This window comes from Salvelinus alpinus, chromosome 11 (genome assembly GCF_045679555.1).
Source record: "Salvelinus alpinus chromosome 11, SLU_Salpinus.1, whole genome shotgun sequence".
Taxonomy (NCBI): Eukaryota; Metazoa; Chordata; class Actinopteri; order Salmoniformes; family Salmonidae; genus Salvelinus; species Salvelinus alpinus.
In genome coordinates, this window is record NC_092096.1 from 73,184,515 (window position 1) to 73,208,518 (window position 24,004).

General features: G+C 45.0%; 1 protein-coding gene across 2 annotated transcripts in view; it reads left to right on the forward strand.

Annotated features, from left to right (window-relative positions):
- The window catches only part of LOC139534773 (uncharacterized), a 27,171-nt gene extending 3,592 nt beyond the window's left edge, over positions 1–23,579 (forward strand). The window contains exons 2-3 of one of the 2 annotated variants that reach the window (XM_071334204.1): positions 4,505–5,772; positions 22,145–23,579. In XM_071334204.1, coding sequence (XP_071190305.1) covers positions 4,681–5,772; positions 22,145–22,201 — 1,149 coding nt within the window. In that variant the 5' untranslated portion in view covers positions 4,505–4,680 and the 3' untranslated portion in view covers positions 22,202–23,579. Of the gene's footprint in view, positions 1–3,077; positions 5,773–22,144 lie in introns of those variants that run through there. The other variant, XM_071334205.1, reaches the window with a different exon arrangement.
- The last annotated feature ends 425 nt before the right edge of the window (positions 23,580–24,004 follow it).

Genomic DNA, 24,004 nt, shown 5'->3' on the forward strand with positions numbered 1-24,004 from the left:
CCGGTATAATTTTATAAATGACAGTTGTGATGGAAACAGGAAGTTCCGGTATAATTTTATAAATGACAGTTGTGATGGAAACAGGAAGTTCCGGTATAATTTTATAAATGACAGTTGTGATGGAAACAGGAAGTTCAGGTATAATTTTATAAATGACAGCTGTGATGGAAACAGGAAGTTTCGGTATAATTTTATAAATGACAGCTGTGATGGAAACAGGAAGTTCCGGTATAATTTTATAAATGACAGTTGTGATGGAAACAGGAAGTTTCGGTATAATTTTATAAATGACAGTTGTGATGGAAACAGAAAGTTTCGGTATAATTTTATAAATGACAGTTGTGATGGAAACAGGAAGTTTCGGTATAATTTTATAAATGACAGTTGTGATGGAAACAGGAAGTTTCGGTATAATTTTATAAATGACAGTTGTGATGGAAACAGGAAGTTCCGGTATAATTTTATAAATGACAGTTGTGATGGAAACAGGAACTTCCGGTATAATTTTATAAATGACAGTTGTGATGGAAACAGGAAGTTCAGGTATAATTTTATAAATGACAGCTGTGATGGAAACAGGAAGTTCCGGTATAATTTAAAAAATGACAGTTGTGATGGAAACAGGAAGTTTCAGTATAATTTTATAAATGACAGTTGTGATGGAAACAGGAAGTTTCGGTATAATTTTATAAATGACAGTTGTGATGGAAACAGGAAGTTTCGGTATAATTTTATAAATGACAGTTGTGATGGAAACAGGAAGTTTCGGTATAATTTTATAAATGACAGTTGTGATGGAAACAGGAAGTTTCGGTATAATTTTATAAATGACAGTTGTGATGGAAACAGGAAGTTCCGGTATAATTTTATAAATGACAGTTGTGATGGAAACAGGAAGTTCAGGTATAATTTTATAAATGACAGCTGTGATGGAAACAGGAAGTTCCGGTATAATTTAAAAAATGACAGTTGTGATGGAAACAGGAAGTTTCAGTATAATTTTATAAATGACAGTTGTGATGGAAACAGGAAGTTTCGGTATAATTTTATAAATGACAGTTGTGATGGAAACAGGAAGTCCGGTATAATTTTATAAATGACAGTTGTGATGGAAACAGGAGGTTTCGGTATAATGCCGACCGATCATTTGGTAGTACGACACGGTGGGATGTTGTTGTTTCGGTAAAATTAATTATAGAAGAAATGGCGTTGGAAATGCCTCTATGCACAAATATTGATATAATAACCATCAAATCAAGGTAAACTCGGAGTCACTCTGACATGGCATAAGCTCCTCTCACTCCGACTTGGGAAAGCATGCAGTTTATTAGTCTACAGATTAAATAAATGATGATGAACTTCACAGGGGGGTGAAAGGTCACGGTGATGAGCTTGATCCTCCGTTCCAATAAATATCGGGGGTCTTATTCTGGTGACGTGATGATCGATGCTTGACGGAAATTTGACAAATACCAATATTTTCTCTCTTATACATAATAATCCCATCATGTAGACTAGTCTACCCGCACTGTATCTGCCAGCTGTGGTGTAGAGAGCACATGCCAAAACCAGAGTGGACCCATTTGCCATTTAACACAACAGTTTGTGACAAAACTATCAGTAAAGTTGAAAATGTAATGGAAACACATTGAACATTCAAAAGAGCCTACATTTTGTGTGCACTACGTCATCACACACAAGAACGTACATTTTGTGTGCACTACGTCATCACACACAAGAACGTACATTTTGTGTGCACTACGTCATCACACACAAGAACGTACATTTTGTGTGCACTACGTCATCACACACAAGAACGTACATTTTGTGTGCACTACGTCATCACACACAAGAACGTACATTTTGTGTGCACTACGTCATCACACACAAGAACGTACATTTTGTGTGCACTACGTCATCACACACAAGAACGTACATTTTGTGTGCGCTACGTCATCACACACAAGAACGTACATTTTGTGTGCGCTACGTCATCACACACAAGAACGTACATTTTGTGTGCCCTACGTCATCACACACAAGAACGTACATTTTGTGTGCACTACGTCATCACACACAAGAACGTACATTTTGTGTGCGCTACGTCATCACACACAAGAACGTACATTTTGTGTGCACTACGTCATCACACACAAGAACGTACATTTTGTGTGCGCTACGTCATCACACACAAGAACGTACATTTTGTGTGCACTACGTCATCACACACAAGAACGTACATTTTGTGTGCGCTACGTCATCACACACAAGAACGTACATTTTGTGTGCGCTAAGTCATCACACACAAGAACGTACATTTTGTGTGCACTACGTCATCACACACAAGAACGTACATTTTGTGTGCGCTACGTCATCACACACAAGAACGTACATTTTGTGTGCGCTAAGTCATCACACACAAGAACGTACATTTTGTGTGCCCTACGTCATCACACACAAGAACGTACATTTTGTGTGCACTACGTCATCACACACAAGAACGTACATTTTGTGTGCACTACGTCATCACACACAAGAACGTACATTTTGTGTGCACTACGTCATCACACACAAGAACGTACATTTTATGTGCACTACGTCATCACACACAAGAACGTACATTTTGTGTGCACTACGTCATCACACACAAGAACGTACATTTTGTGTGCACTACGTCATCACACACAAGAACGTACATTTTGTGTGCACTACGTCATCACACACAAGAACGTACATTTTGTGTGCACTACGTCATCACACACAAGAACGTACATTTTGTGTGCACTACGACATCACACACAAGAACGTACATTTTGTGTGCACTACGTCATCACACACAAGAACGTACATTTTGTGTGCGCTACGTCATCACACACAAGAACGTACATTTTGTGTGCGCTAAGTCATCACACACAAGAACGTACATTTTGTGTGCACTACGTCATCACACACAAGAACGTACATTTTGTGTGCACTACGTCATCACACACAAGAACGTACATTTTGTGTGCACTACGTCATCACACACAAGAACGTAAGTCAGTTTGGTGGAAACGCCACTAGTGGGAAAATGCACATCTTTTCTTTAAACAGATTTTAGAATATTTGCATGAAAATCTGTCCCAATTGGATGGAAACCTAGCTTGCAGTGGTTTATAGTACTTAAGTAAAAATACTTTAAAGTACTACTTAAGTACTACTTTTTGGGGGTATCTTTACTTCACTATTTATATTTTGACAACTTTTACTTCACTACATTCCTAAATGTCTCTGATCTGGCGGACTCACTAAACAGAGAACATCCCTGGTCCTCCCTACTGCCTCTGATCTGGAGGACTCACTAAACAGAGAACATCCCTGGTCATCCCTACTGCCTCTGATCTGGAGGACTCACTAAACAGAGAACATCCCTGGTCGTCCCTACTGCCTCTGATCTGGAAGACTCACTAAACAGAGAACATCCCTGGTCATCCCTACTGCCTCTGATCTGGAGGACTCACTAAACAGAGAACATCCCTGGTCATCCCTACTGCCTCTGATCTGGAGGACTCACTAAACAGAGAGCATCACTCACTAAACACAAATGCTTCGTATGCAAATTATGTCTGAGTGTTGGAGTGTGCTCCTGGCTATCAGAAAAATAATAAAACAAGAAATAATGCCGTCTGGTTTGCTTAGTATAAGGAATGTGAAATTATTTATACTTTTACTTTTGATACGTAAGTATATTTCAAACCAAATACTTTTCATACTCAAGTATGATAATTTGGTACTTTTTCCACCACTGCTAAGCTTGTGAGAGATGGAGAGGATTTAGTTAGACCAAACTAAGCCAGTGGTTAGAGGATTTAGTTAGACCAAACTAAGCCAGTGATTAGAGGATATAGTTAGACCAAACTAAGCCAGTGGTTAGGGGATATAGTTAGACCAAACTAAGCCAGTGGTTAGGGGATATAGTTAGACCAAACTAAGCCAGTGGTTAGGGGATATAGTTAGACCAAACTAAGCCAGTGGTTAGAGGATTTAGTTAGACCAAACTAAGCCAGTGGTTAGGGGATTTAGTTAGACCAAACTAAGCCAGTGGTTAGAGGATTTAGTTAGACCAAACTAAGCCAGTGGTTAGAGGATTTAGTTAGACCAAACTAAGCCAGTGGTTAGAGGATTTAGTTAGACCAAACTAAGCCAGTGGTTAGGGGATTTAGTTAGACCAAACTAAGCCAGTGGTTAGAGGATTTAGTTAGACCAAACTAATCCAGTGGTTAGAGGATTTAGTTAGACCAAACTAAGCCAGTGATTAGAGGATTTAGTTAGACCAAACTAAGCCAGTGGTTAGAGGATTTAGTTAGACCAAACTAAGCCAGTGGTTAGAGGATTTAGTTAGACCAAACTAAGCCAGTGGTTAGAGGATTTAGTTAGACCAAACTAATCCTGGCATGTTGTTTCTGTATGTATATGTTAAGTTATTCACTATTTTAAAAATGTATATGTTTCTCTCTCTCCCCAGAGAGGTCTTCAAATGAGACCATAAAGGGTTAAATCTTCTGACAGACAGCAACCCGAGAATGACCAGACCGCAGACTGACCAGACCGCAGACTGACCAGACCGCAGACTGACCAGACCGCAGACTGACCAGACCGCAGACTGACCAGACTGCAGACCTCCAACCGTGTTCCCACAGTATGGTCATGTCTGGTCTGACCAGGTCCAGCGGTGTACACAACGATCACAGCGGTCACAACCTGTCCTCAACCACGACCACGCACGGTCACCACCACCGCCACGATCAGAGCGGTGCGGTCACCGTGGACGGTTGTGGTCTGACTCCGGTCCTGGACTATACGGCTGAGATGGAGCGTTACCAATCCTTCGCTAACTTCTACACTAAAACCAACGTGAATATGAACGCAGTAAACAGCATGAACTTCCCTCAGTCGGCCAAGCTCGCCCGCATCACCGCTCCCATGTTCCCCGGCGGCAGGCTCGGAGTGAGCGTGGCGGGCGTGACGCCGTGGGGTTGTCACGACAACATCAACATGAATATGAACGTCAATGCGGCGATGCTTTGGGGGCGGAAACCTCCCGTGCATCAGGCCACGCCCCTAGCGCCGCCCGCAACACACCCGTCGCCCTCGACAACGCACATGCAGCCCCACCGGACCGGCGGCGTGGCGGGCGGTCAGGGTGGAGAGGGCAAGCAGCACGCAAGACATGGAGGACACGCCTCCTCACAGGGACAGGAAATGCATCACCATCACGGGAATAACAACTTCCAGTCCGGCTATGCTGCCGCCAATCACATGACCAAAGTGGGCCATGCCCACCAGGACATGCTCAGCCTATCGAATCGCAGCAGCAGTGACAACGGAGGAGGAGGCGGAGTCAACGGGGTCAACATGTCCAACTTCCCCGCCGGGATGTTGGGGTTACCACCCGGGGTCCTCGTCATGGCGATGGGGTCGCACAATAACATTTCGGACTCCTCCCACTTCCAGATGACGACCAATCATAACCAACTGCTGTCGGACTGTCACCACGCCAACCAGACAAACTCCTCCCCCTGCCCTTCGACCTCGCCAGGGATGACCTCTGGGGGTCAGGGGTCAGGAGTCTCCAAGAGGAAGAGGAAGCGGTGTGGAGTGTGTGCTCCCTGCAGACGGCTGATTAACTGTGGGGTGTGTTCAGCCTGTAGGAACAGGAAGACAGGTCATCAGATCTGTAGGTTCAGGAAGTGTGACGAACTGAAGAAGAAGGCTGGGAGTATACAGCTAGAGGTAGGAGACAGACACACACACACACACACACACACACACACACACAGACACACACACACACAGACACACACACACACACACACATACACACACACACACAGACAGGCACTGACACAGACACACACAGCCAGACACACACACACACAGACACACACACACACAGACACACACACATACAGACACACACACACACACACACACACACACACACACACACACACACACACACACACACACACACACACACACACACACACACACACACACACACACACACACACACACACACACAGATTCTACGTTCAGATTCTCAACCCTTCCCCTGAAGTCTGCATTCATACACTCCCCCTCATGGATTTAAGAGGGACCGACTGGTGTGAGGAATATGGTGGAAACTCCCTCCAGCTGTCCTAGCACCAATCCAATGCTTTTCTAAATGCATGAGGGGTTAGTGAACAAGTGCACACTTCAGGATAGGGGTAGAGAATCAGAATACAGCCACACAGAGCCTATTCCATCCCTAGCCCCTACCACGTAGGCCAGGGGTGTCAAACCCACTCGGTCTTCAATGCAAAATGTGTTATATTTCCTCGCCGTCAAAAATTTGCAAAAGTTAGTTTTAGGATATTTTCGACACTATTGGTCAGCCAAATGACAGCGGTCATGTCATAACCGTTCGACTAGCATCATTATCTCCTCGCATCATTATCTCCTCACATCATTATCTCCTAGCATCATTATCTCCTCGCATCATTATCTCCTCACATCATTATCTCCTAGCACCATTATCTCCTAGCATCATTATCTCCTAGCATCATTATCTCCTAGCATCATTGTCTCCTCACATCATTATCTCCTGGCATCATTATCTCCTAGCATCATTATCTCCTCCATTACCTCCTTAGCTCCTGACTGCGTGTGCTGCTGCAGGGGGGAGGGGGTGTTGCCGAGGCAACCGAAGACTCATTTGCTGCAACTCCATGCGTGTTTTCCCGTTGTAGATTCCATGTTACTGTAGAGTCCATTTTACAGCAGAATGCCCATGTTACTGTAGAGTCCATTTTACAGCAGAATGCCCACGTTACTGTAGAGTCCATTTTACAGCAGAATGCCCATGTTACTGTAGAGTCCATTTTACAGCAGAATGCCCATGTTACTGTAGAGTCCATTTTACAGCATAATGTCCATGTTACTGTAGAGTCCATTTTACAGCAGAATGCCCATGTTACTGTAGAGTCCATTTTACAGCAGAATGCCCATGTTACTGTAGTCCATTTTACAGCAGAATGCCCATGTTACTGTAGAGTCCATTTTACAGCAGAATGCCCATGTTACTGTAGAGTCCATTTTACAGCAGAATGCTCATGTTACTGTAGAGTCCATTTTACAGCAGAATGCCCATGTTACTGTAGAGTCCATTTTACAGCAGAATGCCCATGTTACTGTAGAGTCCATTTTACAGCAGAATGCCCATGTTACTGTAGAGTCCATTTTACAGCAGAATGCCCATGTTACTGTAGAGTCCATTTTACAGCAGAATGCCCATGTTACTGTAGAGTCCATTTTACAGCAGAATGCCCATGTTACTGTAGAGTCCATTTTACAGCAGAATGCCCATGTTACTGTAGAGTCCATTTTACAGCAGAATGCCCATGTTACTGTAAAGTCCATTTTACAGCAGAATGCCCATGTTACTGTAGAGTCCATTTTACAGCAGAATGCCCATGTTACTGTAGAATCCATTTTACAGCAGAATGCCCATGTTACTGTAGAGTCCATTTTACAGCAGAATGCCCATGTTACTGTAGAGTCCATTTTACAGCAGAATGCCCATGTTACTGTAGAGTCCATTTTACAGCAGAATGCCCATGTTACTGTAGAGTCCATTTTACAGCAGAATGCCCATGTTACTGTAGAGTCCATTTTACAGCAGAATGCCCATGTTACTGTAGAGTCCATTTTACAGCAGAATGCCCATGTTACTGTAGAGTCCATTTTACAGCAGAATGCTCATGTTACTGTAGAGTCCATTTTACAGCAGAATGCCCATGTTACTGTAGAGTCCATTTTACAGCAGAATGCCCATGTTACTGTAGAGTCCATTTTACAGCAGAATGCCCATGTTACTGTAGAGTCCATTTTACAGCAGCATGCCCATGTTACTGTAGAGTCCATTTTACAGCAGAATGCCCATGTTACTGTAGAGTCCATTTTACAGCAGAATGCCCATGTTACTGTAGAGTCCATTTTACAGCAGAATGCCCATGTTACTGTAGAGTCCATTTTACAGCAGAATGCTCATGTTACTGTAGAGTCCATTTTACAGCAGAATGCCCATGTTACTGTAGTCCATTTTACAGCAGAATGCCCATGTTACTGTAGAGTCCATTTTACAGCAGAATGCCCATGTTACTGTAGAGTCCATTTTACAGCAGAATGCCCATGTTACTGTAGTCCATTTTACAGCAGAATGCCCATGTTAATGTAGAGTCCATTTTACAGCAGAATGCCCATGTTACTGTAGAGTCCATTTTACAGCAGAATGCTCATGTTACTGTAGAGTCCATTTTACAGCAGAATGCCCATGTTACTGTAGTCCATTTTACAGCAGAATGCCCATGTTACTGTAGAGTCCATTTTACAGCAGAATGCCCATGTTACTGTAGAGTCCATTTTACAGCAGAATGCCCATGTTACTTTAGAGTCCATTTTACAGCAGAATGCCCATGTTACTGTAGAGTCCATTTTACAGCAGAATGCCCATGTTACTGTAGAGTCCATTTTACAGCAGAATGCCCATGTTACTGTAGTCCATTTTACAGCAGAATGCCCATGTTACTGTAGTCCATTTTACAGCAGAATGCTCATGTTACTGTAGAGTCCATTTTACAGCAGAATGCCCAGGCCGTCCCATCTTCAGTCAGCTGTTATTTCCACACATACAGAAACAGTTTGTTTTAACGGTTATGGTGTTATTTTGAGGACTGTCTTCATCCAAACACGTTGGGCTTTAATGGGCTTTATGTTGGACATCCCTGACCGGTGTATATTTGATAGGATTGGATAACGTCATTTAAACTCTCTATCACATCTCTCTTTAACATAAATGATATGTGTAACGTAGTTTAAACTCTATCTCTATCTCTCTCCCCCTCTCCTCCATCTCTCTCCCCCTCTATCTCTCTCCTTCTCTCTATTGCTGTCTCTCTCTCCCCCTCCATCTCTCTCCTTCTCTCTATTGCTGTCTCTCTCTCCCCCTCCATCTCTCTCCTTCTCTCTATTGCTATCTCTCTCCCCCTCCTCTCCTCTCTCTCCTCTCTATTGCTATCAATTCAATTCAATTCAATTCAAGGGGCTTTATTGGCATGGGAAACATGTGTTAACATTGCCAAAGCAAGTGAGGTAGATAATATACAAAAGTCAAATAAACAATAAAAATGAACAGTAAACATTACACATACAGAAGTTTCAAAACAATAAAGACATTACAAATGTCATATTATATATATGCAGTGTTGTAACAATGTACAAATGGTTAAAGCACACAAGTTAAAATAAATAAACATAAATATGGGTTGTATTTACAATGGTGTTTGTTCTTCACTGGTTGCCCTTTTCTTGTGGCAACAGGTCACAAATCTTGCTGCTGTGATGGCACACTGTGGAATTTCACCCAGTAGATATGGGAGTTTATCAAAATTGGATTTGTTTTCAAATTCTTTGTGGATCTGTGTAATCTGAGGGAAATATGTGTCTCTAATATGGTCATACATTGGGCAGGAGGTTAGGAAGTGCAGCTCAGTTTCCACCTCATTTTGTGGGCAGTGAGCACATAGCCTGTCTTCTCTTGAGAGCCATGTCTGCCTACGGCGGCCTTTCTCAATAGCAAGGCTATGCTCACTGAGTCTGTACATAGTCAAAGCTTTCCTTAGGTTTGGGTCAGTCACAGTGGTTAGGTATTCTGCCACTGTATACTCTCTGTTTAGGGCCAAATAGCATTCTAGTTTGCTCTGTTTTTTTGTTAATTCTTTCCAATGTGTCAAGTAATTATCTTTTTGTTTTCTCATGATTTGGTTGGGTCTAATTGTGCTGTTGTCCTGGGGCTCTGTGGGGTGTGTTTGTGTTTGTGAACAGAGCCCTAGGACCAGCTTGCTTAGGGGACTCTTCTCCAGGTTCATCTCTCTGTAGGTGATGGCTTTGTTATGGAAGGTTTGGGAATCGCTTCCTTTTAGGTGGTTGTAGAATTTAACGGCTCTTTTCTGGATTTTGATAATTAGTGGGTATCGGCCTAATTCTGCTCTGCATGCATTATTTGGTGTTCTACGTTGTACACGGAGGATATTTTTGCAGAATTCTGCATGCAGAGTCTCAATTTGGTGTTTGTCCCATTTTGTGAAATCTTGGTTGGTGAGCGGACCCCAGACCTCACAACCATAAAGGGCAATGGGCTCTATGACTGATTCAAGTATTTTTAGCCAGATCCTAATTGGTATGTTGAAATTTATGTTCCTTTTGATGGCATAGAATGCCCTTCTTGCCTTGTCTCTCAGATCGTTCACAGCTCTGTGGAAGCTACCTGTGGTGCTGATGTTTAGGCCGAGGTATGTATAGTTTTTTGTGTGCTCTAGGGCAACGGTGTCTAGATGGAATTTGTGGTCCTGGCGACTGGACCTTTTTTGGAACACCATTATTTTGGTCTTACTGAGATTTACTGTCAGGGCCCAGGTCTGACAGAATCTGTGCAGAAGATCTAGGTGCTGCTGTAGGCCCTCCTTGGTTGGTGACAGAAGCACCAGATCATCAGCAAACAGTAGACATTTGACTTCGGATTCTAGTAGGGTGAGACCGGGTGCTGCAGACTGTTCTAGTGCTCGCGCCAATTCGTTGATATATATGTTGAAGAGGGTGGGGCTTAAGCTGCATCCCTGTCTCACCCCACGACCCTGTGTGAAGAAATGTGTGTGTTTTTTGCCAATTTTAACCGCACACTTGTTGTTTGTGTACATGGATTTAATGATGTCGTATGTTTTACCCCCAACACCACTTTCCATCAATTTGTATAGCAGACCCTCATGCCAAATTGAGTCGAAGGCTTTTTTGAAATCAACAAAGCATGAGAAGACTTTGCCTTTGTTTTGGTTTGTTTGGTTGTCAATTAGGGTGTGTAGGGTGAATACATGGTCTGTTGTACGGTAATTTGGTAAAAGGCCAATTTGACATTTGCTCAGTACATTGTTTTCATTGAGGAAATGTACGAGTCTGCTGTTAATGATAATGCAGAGTATTTTCCCAAGGTTACTGTTGACGCATATTCCACGGTAGTTATTGGGGTCAAATTTGTCTCCACTTTTGTGGATTGGGGTGATCAGTCCTTGGTTCCAAATATTGGGGAAGATGCCAGAGCTAAGGACGATGTTAAAGAGTTTTAATATAGCCAATTGGAATTTGTTGTCTGTATATTTGATCATTTCATTAAGGATACCATCAACACCACAGGCCTTTTTGGGTTGGAGGGTTTTTATTTTGTCCTGTAACTCATTCAAGGTAATTGGCTATCTCTCTCCCCCCTCCCCTCCGTCTCTCTCCTCTCTATTGCTATCTCTCTCCTCTCTATTGCTGTCTCTCTCTCCCCCCTCCCCTCTGTCTCTCTTCTCGCTCTCTCTCTCTCTGGGTTATTCAACTCTTCCCACACTGCTCTGCCAGCTCCAATTAACTGTAATTACCAGTACGTGTGTGTGTGAGCGTGTGTCATCAATGCATGTCTGTGTGTTAGCGTGTGTGTGTAAGCATGTGTGTGTTAGCGTGTGTGTGTAAGTGTGTGTGTTAGCGTGTGTGTGTTAGTGTGTATGTTAGTGTGTGTGTGTGTAAGCGTGTGTGTGTTAGTGTGTATGTTAGTGTGTGTGTGTAAGCGTGTGTGTATTAGTGTGTATGTTAGTGTGTGTGTGTAAGTGTGTGTGTGTAAGTGTGTGTGTGTAAGTGTGTGTGTGTAAGTGTGTGTGTGTTAGCGTGTGTGTGTAAGCGTGTGTGTGTTAGCGTGTGTGTGTTAGCATGTGTGTGTGCCACTTCAGGTTTTCAGGTTCCTTTAGGGAACCAGTGCTCGTCACCAGCTGCTCTCAGTTCTGTTAGAGAGGTAACCACCACGGCACACTACACATCACACATTATCACACTGTCACTGTCTCTGTCTCTCTCTCTCTCTCTCTCTCTCTCTCTCTCTCTCTCTCTCTCTCTCTCTCTCTCTCTCTCTCTCTCTCTCTCTGTCTCTCTCTCTGTCTCTCTCTCTCTCTCTCTGTCTCTCTCTCTGTCTCTCTCTCTCTCTCTCTGTCTCTCTCTCTGTCTCTCTCTCTCTCTCTCTCTCTGCTCTCTCTCTCTCTCTCTCTCTCTCTCTCTCTCTCTCTCTCTCTCTCTCTCTCTCTCTCTCTCTCTCTCTCTCTCTCTCTGTCTCTCTCTCTGTCTCTCTCTCTCTCTCTGTCTCTCTCTCTGTCTCTCTCTCTCTCTCTCTGTCTCTCTCTCTGTCTCTCTCTCTCTCTCTCTCTCTCTCTGCTCTCTCTCTCTCTCTCTCTCTCTCTCTCTCTCTCTCTCTCTCTCTCTCTCTCTCTCTCTCTCTCTCTCTCTCTCTCTCTCTCTCTCTCTCTCTCTCTCTCTCTCTCTGTATGTCTCTCTGTCTCTGTCTCTCTCTCTCTCTCTGTATGTCTCTCTCTCTCTCTCTCTCTCTCTCTCTCTCTCTCTCTCTCTCTCTCTCTCTCTCTCTCTCTCTCTCTCTCTCTCTCTCTCTCTCTCTCTCTCTCTCTCTCTCTCTCTCTCTCTCTCTCTCTCTCTCTCTCTCTCTCTCTCTCTCTCTCTCTCTCTCTCTCTCTCTCTCTCTCTCTCTCTCTTTCTCTCACACACACACACACACACACACACACCCTGCAGAGAGATGCAGAGTGTGTCAGACTGATAGCTGGTGGTGTGAACTGAGGTCTGCAGTGATAATACAAAACTAATGAAAATCAGTGTAGAGGAAAGGTGTGTTCACGTCAACATTAGACCTCTGAGTCCTCGCCGCACTCACACCACGCTAGGGGAGAGGGGGAGTTAGCAGTGTTAACCTTCTAATGTAGCATCAAATGGGAGGATAGCTGTGTGTGACTACCCCAACGTGTGTTCAGAGGCTCATTAGAATGTTCCCTTGCTGCAAGCAGAGGGATAATCTCTGTTCCTCTGGGAGAGGAGGGGAGAGGGAGAAGAGAATGAGAGAGGAGGAGGGAGGGAGAGAGGAGGGAGGGAGAGAGGAGGGAGAGGAGGGAGGGAGGGAGAGAGGAGGAGGGAGGGAGAGAGGAGGGAGGGAGAGAGGAGGGAGAGGAGGGAGGGAGGGAGAGAGGAGGGAGGGAGAGGAGGAGGGAGAGAAGAGGGAGAGAGAGAGGAAGAGAGAGGAGGGAGGGATGAGGATGGAGGGAGAGGAGAGGAGGAGGAAGGGAGAGAGAAGGGAGGGAGAGAGGAGGGAGGAATGAGTGAGAGAGGAAGGAGGGAGGGAGGGATGAGAGGGAGGAATGTATGTGTATGTATTATGGATCCCCATTAGTTCCTGCCAAGGCAGCAGCTACTCTTCCTGGGGTTTATTATGGAACCCCATTAGTTCCTGTCAAGGAAGCAGCTACTCTTCCTGGGGTTTATTATGGATCCCCATTAGTTCCTGCCAAGGCAGCAGCTACTCTTCCTGGGGTTTATTATGGATCCACATTAGTTCCTGCCAAGGCAGCAGCTACTCTTCTTGGGGTTTATTATGGATCCACATTACTTCCTGCCAAGGCAGCAGCTACTCTTCCTGGGGTTTATTATGGATCCCCATTAGTTCCTGCCAAGGCAGCAGCTACTCTTCTTGGGGTTTATTATGGATCCACATTACTTCCTGCCAAGGCAGCAGCTACTCTTCTTGGGGTTTATTATGGATCCACATTACTTCCTGCCAAGGCAGCAGCTACTTTTCCTGGGGTTTATTATGGATCCCCATTAGTTCCTGCCAAGGCAGCAGCTACTCTTCCTGGGGTTTATTATGGATCCCCATTAGTTCCTGACAAGGCAGCAGCTACTCTTCCTGGGGTTTATTAAGGATCCACATTACTTCCTGCCAAGGCAGCAGCTACTCTTCCTGGGGTTTATTATGGATCCCCATTAGTTCCTCCCAAGGCAGCAGCTACTCTTCCTGGGGTTTATTATGGATCCCCATTAGTTCCTGCCAAGGCAGCAGCTACTCTTCCTGGGGTTTATTATGGATCCCATTTAGTTCCTGCCAAGGCAGCAGCTACTCTTCCTGGGGTTTATTATGGATCCACATTATTTCCTGCCAAGGCAGCAGCTACTCTTCTTGGGGTTTATTATGGATCCACATTACTTCCTGCCAAGGCAGCAGCTACTCTTCCTGGGGTTTATTATGGATCCCCATTAGTTCCTGCCAAGACAGCAGCTACTCTTCCTGGGGTTTATTATGGATCCCCATTAGTTCCTGCCAAGGCAGCAGCTACTCTTCTTGGGGTTTATTATGGATCCCCTTTAGTTCCTGCCAAGGCAGCAGCTACTCTTCCTGGGGTTTATTATGGATCCACATTAGTTCCTGCCAAGGCAGCAGCTACTCTTCCTGGGGTTTATTATTGATCCCCATTAGTTCCTGCCAAGGCAGCAGCTGCTCTTCCTGGGGTTTATTATGGATCCCCATTAGTTCCTGCCAAGGCAGAAGCTACTCTTCCTGGGGTTTATTATGGATCCACATTAGTTCCTGCCAAGGCAGCAGCTACTCTTCCTGGGGTTTATTATGGATCCCCATTAGTTCCTGTCAAGGCAGCAGCTACTCTTCCTGGGGTTTATTATGGATCCACATTACTTCCTGCCAAGGCAGCAGCTACTCTTCCTGGGGTTTATTAGGGATCCCCATTAGTTCCTGCCAAGGCAGCAGCTACTCTTCCTGGGGTTTATTATGGATCCCCATTAGTTCCTGCCAAGGCAGCAGCTACTCTTCCTGGGGTTTATTATGGATCCCCATTAGTTCCTGCCAAGGCAGCAGCTACTCTTCCTGGGGTTTATTATGGATCCCCATTAGTTCCTGTCAAGGCAGCAGCTACTCTTCCTGGGGTTTATTATGGATCCACATTACTTCCTGCCAAGGCAGCAGCTACTCTTCCTGGGGTTTATTAGGGATCCCCATTAGTTCCTGCCAAGGCAGCAGCTACTCTTCCTGGGGTTTATTATGGATCCCCATTAGTTCCTGCCAAGGCAGCAGCTACTCTTCCTGGGGTTTATTATGGATCCCCATTAGTTCCTGCCAAGGCAGCAGCTACTCTTCCTGGGGTTTATTATGGATCCCCATTAGTTCCTGCCAAGGCAGCAGCTACTCTTCCTGGGGTTTATTATGGATCCCATTTAGTTCCTGCCAAGGCAGCAGCTACTCTTCCTGGGGTTTATTATGGATCCACATTATTTCCTGCCAAGGCAGCAGCTACTCTTCTTGGGGTTTATTATGGATCCACATTACTTCCTGCCAAGGCAGCAGCTACTCTTCCTGGGGTTTATTATGGATCCCCATTAGTTCCTGCCAAGACAGCAGCTACTCTTCCTGGGGTTTATTATGGATCCCCATTAGTTCCTGCCAAGGCAGCAGCTACTCTTCCTGGGGTTTATTATGGATCCCCTTTAGTTCCTGCCAAGGCAGCAGCTACTCTTCCTGGGGTTTATTATGGATCCACATTAGTTCCTGCCAAGGCAGCAGCTACTCTTCCTGGGGTTTATTATTGATCCCCATTAGTTCCTGCCAAGGCAGCAGCTGCTCTTCCTGGGGTTTATTATGGATCCCCATTAGTTCCTGCCAAGGCAGAAGCTACTCTTCCTGGGGTTTATTATGGATCCACATTAGTTCCTGCCAATGCAGCAGCTACTCTTCCTGGGGTTTATTGTGGATCCCCATTAGTTCCTGCCAAGGCAGCAGCTACTCTTCCTGGGGTTTATTATGGATCCCCATTAGTTCCTGCCAAGGCAGCAGCTACTCTTCCTGGGGTTTATTAAGGATCCACATTACTTCCTGCCAAGGCAGCAGCTACTCTTCCTGGGGTTTATTATGGATCCCCATTAGTTCCTGCCAAGGCAGCAGCTACTCTTCCTGGGGTTTATTATGGATCCCCATTAGTTCCTGCCAAGGCAGCAGCTACTCTTCCTGGGGTTTATTATGGATCCCATTTAGTTCCTGCCAAGGCAGCAGCTACTCTTCCTGGGGTTTATTATGGATCCACATTATTTCCTGCCAAGGCAGCAGCTACTCTTCTTGGGGTTTATTATGGATCCACATTACTTCCTGCCAAGGCAGCAGCTACTCTTCCTGGGGTTTATTATGGATCCCCATTAGTTCCTGCCAAGACAGCAGCTACTCTTCCTGGGGTTTATTATGGATCCCCATTAGTTCCTGCCAAGGCAGCAGCTACTCTTCTTGGGGTTTATTATGGATCCCCTTTAGTTCCTGCCAAGGCAGCAGCTACTCTTTCTGGGGTTTATTATGGATCCACATTAGTTCCTGCCAAGGCAGCAGCTACTCTTCCTGGGGTTTATTATTGATCCCCATTAGTTCCTGCCAAGGCAGCAGCTGCTCTTCCTGGGGTTTATTATGGATCCCCATTAGTTCCTGCCAAGGCAGAAGCTACTCTTCCTGGGGTTTATTATGGATCCACATTAGTTCCTGCCAAGGCAGCAGCTACTCTTCCTGGGTTTTTTTTATGGATCCCCATTAGTTCCTGTCAAGGCAGCAGCTACTCTTCCTGGGGTTTATTATGGATCCACATTACTTCCTGCCAAGGCAGCAGCTACTCTTCCTGGGGTTTATTAGGGATCCCCATTAGTTCCTGCCAAGGCAGCAGCTACTCTTCCTGGGGTTTATTATGGATCCCCATTAGTTCCTGCCAAGGCAGCAGCTACTCTTCCTGGGGTTTATTATGGATCCCCATTAGTTCCTGCCAAGGCAGCAGCTACTCTTCCTGGGGTTTATTATGGATCCCCATTAGTTCCTGCCAAGGCAGCAGCTACTCTTCCTGGGGTTTATTATGGATCCCCATTAGTTCCTGCCAAGGCAGCAGCTACTCTTCCTGGGGTTTATTATGGATCCCATTTAGTTCCTGCCAAGGCAGCAGCTACTCTTCCTGGGGTTTATTATGGATCCACATTATTTCCTGCCAAGGCAGCAGCTACTCTTCTTGGGGTTTATTATGGATCCACATTACTTCCTGCCAAGGCAGCAGCTACTCTTCCTGGGGTTTATTATGGATCCCCATTAGTTCCTGCCAAGACAGCAGCTACTCTTCCTGGGGTTTATTATGGATCCCCATTAGTTCCTGCCAAGGCAGCAGCTACTCTTCTTGGGGTTTATTATGGATCCCCTTTAGTTCCTGCCAAGGCAGCAGCTACTCTTCCTGGGGTTTATTATGGATCCACATTAGTTCCTGCCAAGGCAGCAGCTACTCTTCCTGGGGTTTATTATTGATCCCCATTAGTTCCTGCCAAGGCAGCAGCTGCTCTTCCTGGGGTTTATTATGGATCCCCATTAGTTCCTGCCAAGGCAGAAGCTACTCTTCCTGGGGTTTATTATGGATCCACATTAGTTCCTGCCAAGGCAGCAGCTACTCTTCCTGGGGTTTATTATGGATCCCCATTAGTTCCTGTCAAGGCAGCAGCTACTCTTCCTGGGGTTTATTATGGATCCACATTACTTCCTGCCAAGGCAGCAGCTACTCTTCCTGGGGTTTATTAGGGATCCCCATTAGTTCCTGCCAAGGCAGCAGCTACTCTTCCTGGGGTTTATTATGGATCCCCATTAGTTCCTGCCAAGGCAGCAGCTACTCTTCTTGGGGTTTATTATAGATCCCCATTAGTTCCTGCCAAGGCAGCAGCTACTCTTCCTGGGTTTTATTTTGGATCCCCATTAGTTCCTGCCAAGGCAGCAGTTACTCTTCCTGGGGTTTATTATGGATCCCCATTAGTTCCTGCCAAGGCAGCAGCTACTCTTCCTGGGGTTTATTATGGATCCCCATTAGTTCCTGCCAAGGCAGCAGCTACTCTTCCTGGGGTTTATTATGGATCCCCATTAGTTCCTGCCAAGGCAGCAGCTACTCTTCCTGGGGTTTATTATGGATCCCCATTAGTTCCTGCCAAGGCAGCAGCTACTCTTCTTGGGGTTTATTATAGATCCCCATTAGTTCCTGCCAAGGCAGCAGCTACTCTTCCTGGGTTTTATTATGGATCCCCATTAGTTCCTGCCAAGGCAGCAGCTACTCTTCCTGGGGTTTATTATGGATCCCCATTAGTTCCTGCCAAGGCAGCAGCTACTCTTCCTGGGGTTTATTATGGATCCCCATTAGTTCCTGCCAAGGCAGCAGCTACTCTTCCTGGGGTTTATTATGGATCCACATTAGTTCCTGCCAAGGCAGCAGCTACTCTTCCTGGGGTTTATTATTGATCCCCATTAGTTCCTGCCAAGGCAGCAGCTGCTCTTCCTGGGGTTTATTATGGATCCCCATTAGTTCCTGCCAAGGCAGCAGCTACTCTTCCTGGGGTTTATTATGGATCCACATTAGTTCCTGCCAAGGCAGCAGCTACTCTTCCTGTGGTTTATTATGGATCCCCATTAGTTCCTGTCAAGGCAGCAGCTACTCTTCCTGGGGTTTATTATGGATCCACATTACTTCCTGCCAAGGCAGCAGCTACTCTTCCTGGGGTTTATTAGGGATCCCCATTAGTTCCTGCCAAGGCAGCAGCTACTCTTCCTGGGGTTTATTATGGATCCCCATTAGTTCCTGCCAAGGCAGCAGCTACTCTTCCTGGGGTTTATTATGGATCCCCATTAGTTCCTGCCAAGGCAGCAGCTACTCTTCCTGGGGTTTATTATGGATCCTCATTAGTTCCTGCCAAGGCAGCAGCTACTCTTCTTGGGGTTTATTATAGATCCCCATTAGTTCCTGCCAAGGCAGCAGCTACTCTTCCTGGGTTTTATTATGGATCCCCATTAGTTCCTGCCAAGGCAGCAGCTACTCTTCCTGGGGTTTATTATTGATCCCCATTAGTTCCTGCCAAGGCAGCAGCTACTCTTCCTGGGGTTAAAAAACATTACAATACATTCATTACATAATTCACATCACACTTAGGCCCATACTCCACTACCACATATCTACAACACAAAATCCATGTGTACGTGTGTGTATAGTGAGTATGTTATCGTGTGTGTGTCTGTGTTTGTGTCTCTTCACAGTCCCTGCTGTTCCATAAGGTGTATTTTTATCTGTTTTTTAAAATCTGATTCTCCTGCTGCATCAGTTACCTGATGTGGAATAGAGTTCCATGTAGTCATGGCTCTATGTAGTACTGTGCACCTCCCATAGTCTGTTCTGGACTTGGGGACTGTGAAGAGACCTCTGGTGGCATGTCTTGTGGGGTATGTATGGGTGTCTGAGCTGTGTGTCTGAGCACTAGTTTCAATACCAAAAGCTGCACTGAAGTCTAACAAAACAGCCCCCGCAATCCTTTTATCACCAATTTCTCTCAGCCAATCATCAGTCATTTGTGTAAGTGCTGTGCTTGTTGAATGTCCTTCCCTATAAGCATGCTGAAATTCTGTTGTCAATTTGTTTACTGTGAAATAGCATTGTATCTGGTTAAACACCATTTTTTCCAGAAGTTTACTGATGGTTGGTAACAGGCTGATTGGTGGGCTATTTGAGACAGCAAAGGGGGCTTTACTATTCTTAGGTAGAGGAATGACTTTAGCTTCCCTCCAGGCCTGAGGGCACACGCTCTCTAGTCGGCTTAAATAGAAGATGTGGCAAATAGGAGTGGCAATATCGTCTGCTATTCTCCTCAGTAAGTTTCCATCCAGGTCGTCAGACCTCAGTGTCTTGTCATTGTTGACAGACAACAATACTTTTTTCACCTCTTCCACACCGACTTCACTTTACGGAATTCAAAAGTACAATTCTTGTCTTTCATAATTTGGTCCGATATACTTGGATGTGTCAGTGTTTGTTGCTGGCATGTCATCTCTACGATTGCTAATCTTGCCAATGAAAAAAAATCATTAAGGTCGGTTAAGGTTTTGTAATGAATGAGCCATCTGATTCAATGAATTTAGCCTTTTTACCCACAAAATGTCATTGAAGGTGCTCCAAAGCTTTTTACTGTCATTCTTTATGTCATTTATCTTTGTTTCATAGTGTAGTTTCTTCCTCTTTATATTCAGTTTAGTCACATGATTTCTCAACTTGCTGTACGTTTTGCCAATCGGTTGTGCAGCTGCACCATCGAGAGCATCCTGACCGGTTGCATCACTGACTGGTATGGCAACTGCTCAGCCTCCGACCGCAAGGCGCTTCAGAGGGTAGTGCGTACAGCCCAGTACATCACTGGGGCCAAGCTTCCTGCCATCCAGGACCTCTATACCAGGCGGTGTCAGAGGAAGGCCCTAAAAATTGTCAAAGACTCCAGCCACCCTAGTCATAGACTGTTTTCTCTGCTACCTCACGGCAAGCGGTACCGGAGCGCCAAGTCTAGGTCCAAGAGGCTTCTAAACAGCTTCTACCCCCAAACCATAAGACTCCTGAACATCTAATCAAATGGCTACCCAGACTATTCACATTGCCCCCCCCCCCTTTACACCACTGCTACCCTCTGTTGTTATCTATGCATAGTCACTTAATTAACTCTACCTACATGTACATATTACCTCAACTAACGGGTGCCCCCGCACATTGACTCTATACCGGTAACCCCCTGTATATAGCCTCGCTATTGTTATTTTACTGCTGCTCTTTAATTATATGTTACAACAAACAAACAAAAAGTTACATTTTTTAGGTATTTTTTCTGAAAACTACATTGTTGGTTAAGGGCTTGTAAGTAAGCATTTCACTTGTTGTATATGGTGAATGTGACAAATACAATTTGATTTGTCATGAGATCCTCTCTAATCTTTACAGGAAGGTGGTTCTGAATATAAACAGCAACACCTCCACCTTTGGCATTTCTGTCTCTTCTGTAAACGTTACAACTGTTAGGTTCTAATTTTCAGAGTAAATAACTCACGGACACTAGAGAAGATTGACCTAGTTTAATTACTCCCAAAGGGTCGACAAAGCTGTATTCAGACACAGACATGGCTTCCCCCGTGGTGGATTCATACCCCACTGTGGGTGGAGTCTCCTCCTTATCGCTAAACATTGCATCATTATTGCTAAGCAGGGAACTAAGTGATATGAGCCTTCAACGGTTTCTCCCCTTATCAGTACTGTCACATGCGATCGTGTTCCCTGCACTCAGCCCCTCCCAAGCTTCGTTATGGCACCCCTCATGTCTCTTTCCAGTCTCTATTCCCACTGGTCAGTATTCTAACAGTCCAGTCTCTATTCCCACTGGTCAGTATTCTAACAGTCCAGTCTCTATTCCCACTTGTCAGTCTCTAACAGTCCAGTCTCTATTCCCACTGGTCAGTATTTAACAGTGTGTTTCCTTCTCTCCTCAGAGTCCTCCCTCTATTCCCACTGGTCAGTATTTAACAGTGTGTTTCCTTCTCTCCTCAGAGTCCTCCCTCGGTGCCCAGTGGTCAGTATTTAACAGTGTGTTTCCTTCTCTCCTCAGAGTCCTCCCTCTATTCCCACTGGTCAGTATTTAACAGTGTGTTTCTGTTAGTGGAATTAAATAATTCCTACAATATACTCATTAATTAAACTCAATCTGTCTATCTATAAGAATTTGTAAGATACTTATCAACATAAAATAGACAGGATACAGTCATATCAAAACTAGACAATAGTGTTTATTCTCGGAGCAAGCTCCCATTTGATCATAAACACAGGTTTATATACAATATATGACGTCATAGATTACAGAATGAGTCTTATTGTCCTAACAAATAGAAAACAGGTTCAAAAGTTCATTCTAACCTCACAGGACACTCACATGAAACACCATATAATCATTTATCCTGAAGGCTCACTATAATTGATTACCACTTCAGCAGACAACTCAAGATAATGAAAGACCTAAAAAGTGACCCACAGCCTTATCTAAACATCTCAGGGCTAAGTTGGGTCAGTTCAACCAGAGTTGAATGACCCTTTCTGCTTACTTTATAACCCACAACACAAATCTCTTTTCACCAGGCATGCAGAGTTCAATTTGTTATATTTTTATCTAAAGCTAGAATTTGTTTTAACTATTTATTAACAAAATTCCTAACAGTTTCCTTCTCTCCTCAGAGTCCTCCCTCGGTGCCCACTGGTCAGTATTTAACAGTGTGTTTCCTTCTCTCCTCAGAGTCCTCCCTCTATTCCCACTGGTCAGTATTTAACAGTGTGTTTCCTTCTCTCCTCAGAGTCCTCCCTCTATTCCCTCGGTGCCCAGTGGAGAAGCTTTCAGATGGTTCTTCTAGATGTCGGACCACAACCTCCCTCCAACGTGACCACAACCTCCCTCCAATGTGACCACAACCGCCCTCCAATGTGACCACAACCTCCCTCCAATGTGATCACAACCAACCTCCAATGTGACCACAACCTCCCTCCAATGTGACCACAACCTCACTCCAATGTGACCACAACCTCCCTCCAACGTGACCACAACCTCACTCCAATGTGACCACAACCTCCCTCCAATGTGACCACAACCTCCCTCCAATGTGACCACAACCTCCCTCCAATGTGACCACAACCTCCCTCCAATGTGACCACAACCTCCCTCCAATGTGACCACAACCTCCCTCCAATGTGACCACAACCTCCATCCAATGTGACCACAACCTCCCTCCAATGTGACCACAACCTCACTCCAATGTGACCACAACCTCCCTCCAATGTGACCACAATCTCCCTCCAATGTGACCACAACCTCCCTCCAATGTGACAACAACCTCCCTCCAATGTGACCACAACCTCCCTCCAATGTGACCACAACCTCCCTCCAATGTGACCACAACCTCACTCCAATGTGACCACAACCTCCCTCCAATGTGACCACAACCTCCCTCCAATGTGACCACAACCTCACTCCAATGTGACCACAACCTCCCTCCAATGTGACCACAACCTCCCTCCAATGTGACCACAACCTCCCTCCAATGTGACCACAACCTCCCTCCAATGTGACAACAACCTCCCTCCAATGTGACCACAACCTCCCTCCAATGTGACCACAACCTCCCTCCAATGTGACCACAACCTCCCTCCAATGTGACCACAACCTCCCCCCAACGTGACCACGGTTGAATAGTGTGGTCCAACCACGACTACACTACTACTACTATACTACTACTATACTACAGTGGACTACACTACCACTATACTACAGTGGACTACACTACCACTATACTACAGTGGACTACTATACTACAGTGGACTACACTACTACAGTGGACTACACTACTACTATACTACAGCGGACTACACTACTACAGTGGACTACACTACTACTATACTACAGCGGACTACACTACTACTATACCACAGTGGACTACACTACTCCTATACTACAGCAGACTACTATACTACTATACTACAGTGGACTAAACTACTACTATACTACAGTGGACTACACTACTAATACTATACTACAGCGGACTACACTACTACTATACTACAGCGGACTACACTACTACTATACTACAGGGGACTACACTACTACTATACTACAGTGGACTACACTACTACAGTGGACTACACTACTACTATACTACAGTGGACTACACTACCACTATACTACAGTGGACTACACTACTACTATACTACAGTGGACTACACTACTACTATACTACAGTGGACTACACTACCACTATACTACAGTGGACTACACTACTACTATACTACAGTGGACTACACTACTACTATACTACAGTGGACTACACTACTACTATACTACAGTGGACTACACTACCACTATACTACAGTGGACTACACTACTACTATACTACAGTGGACTACACTACCACTATACTACAGTGGACTACACTACTACTATACTACAGTGGACTACACTACTACAGTGGACTACACTACTACTATACTACAGCGGACAACACTACTACTATACTACAGCGGACTACACTACTACAGTGGACTACACTACTACTATACTACAGTGGACTACACTACCACTATACTACAGTGGACTACACTACTACAGTGGACTACACTACTACTATACTACAGCGGACTACACTACTACAGTGGACTACACTACT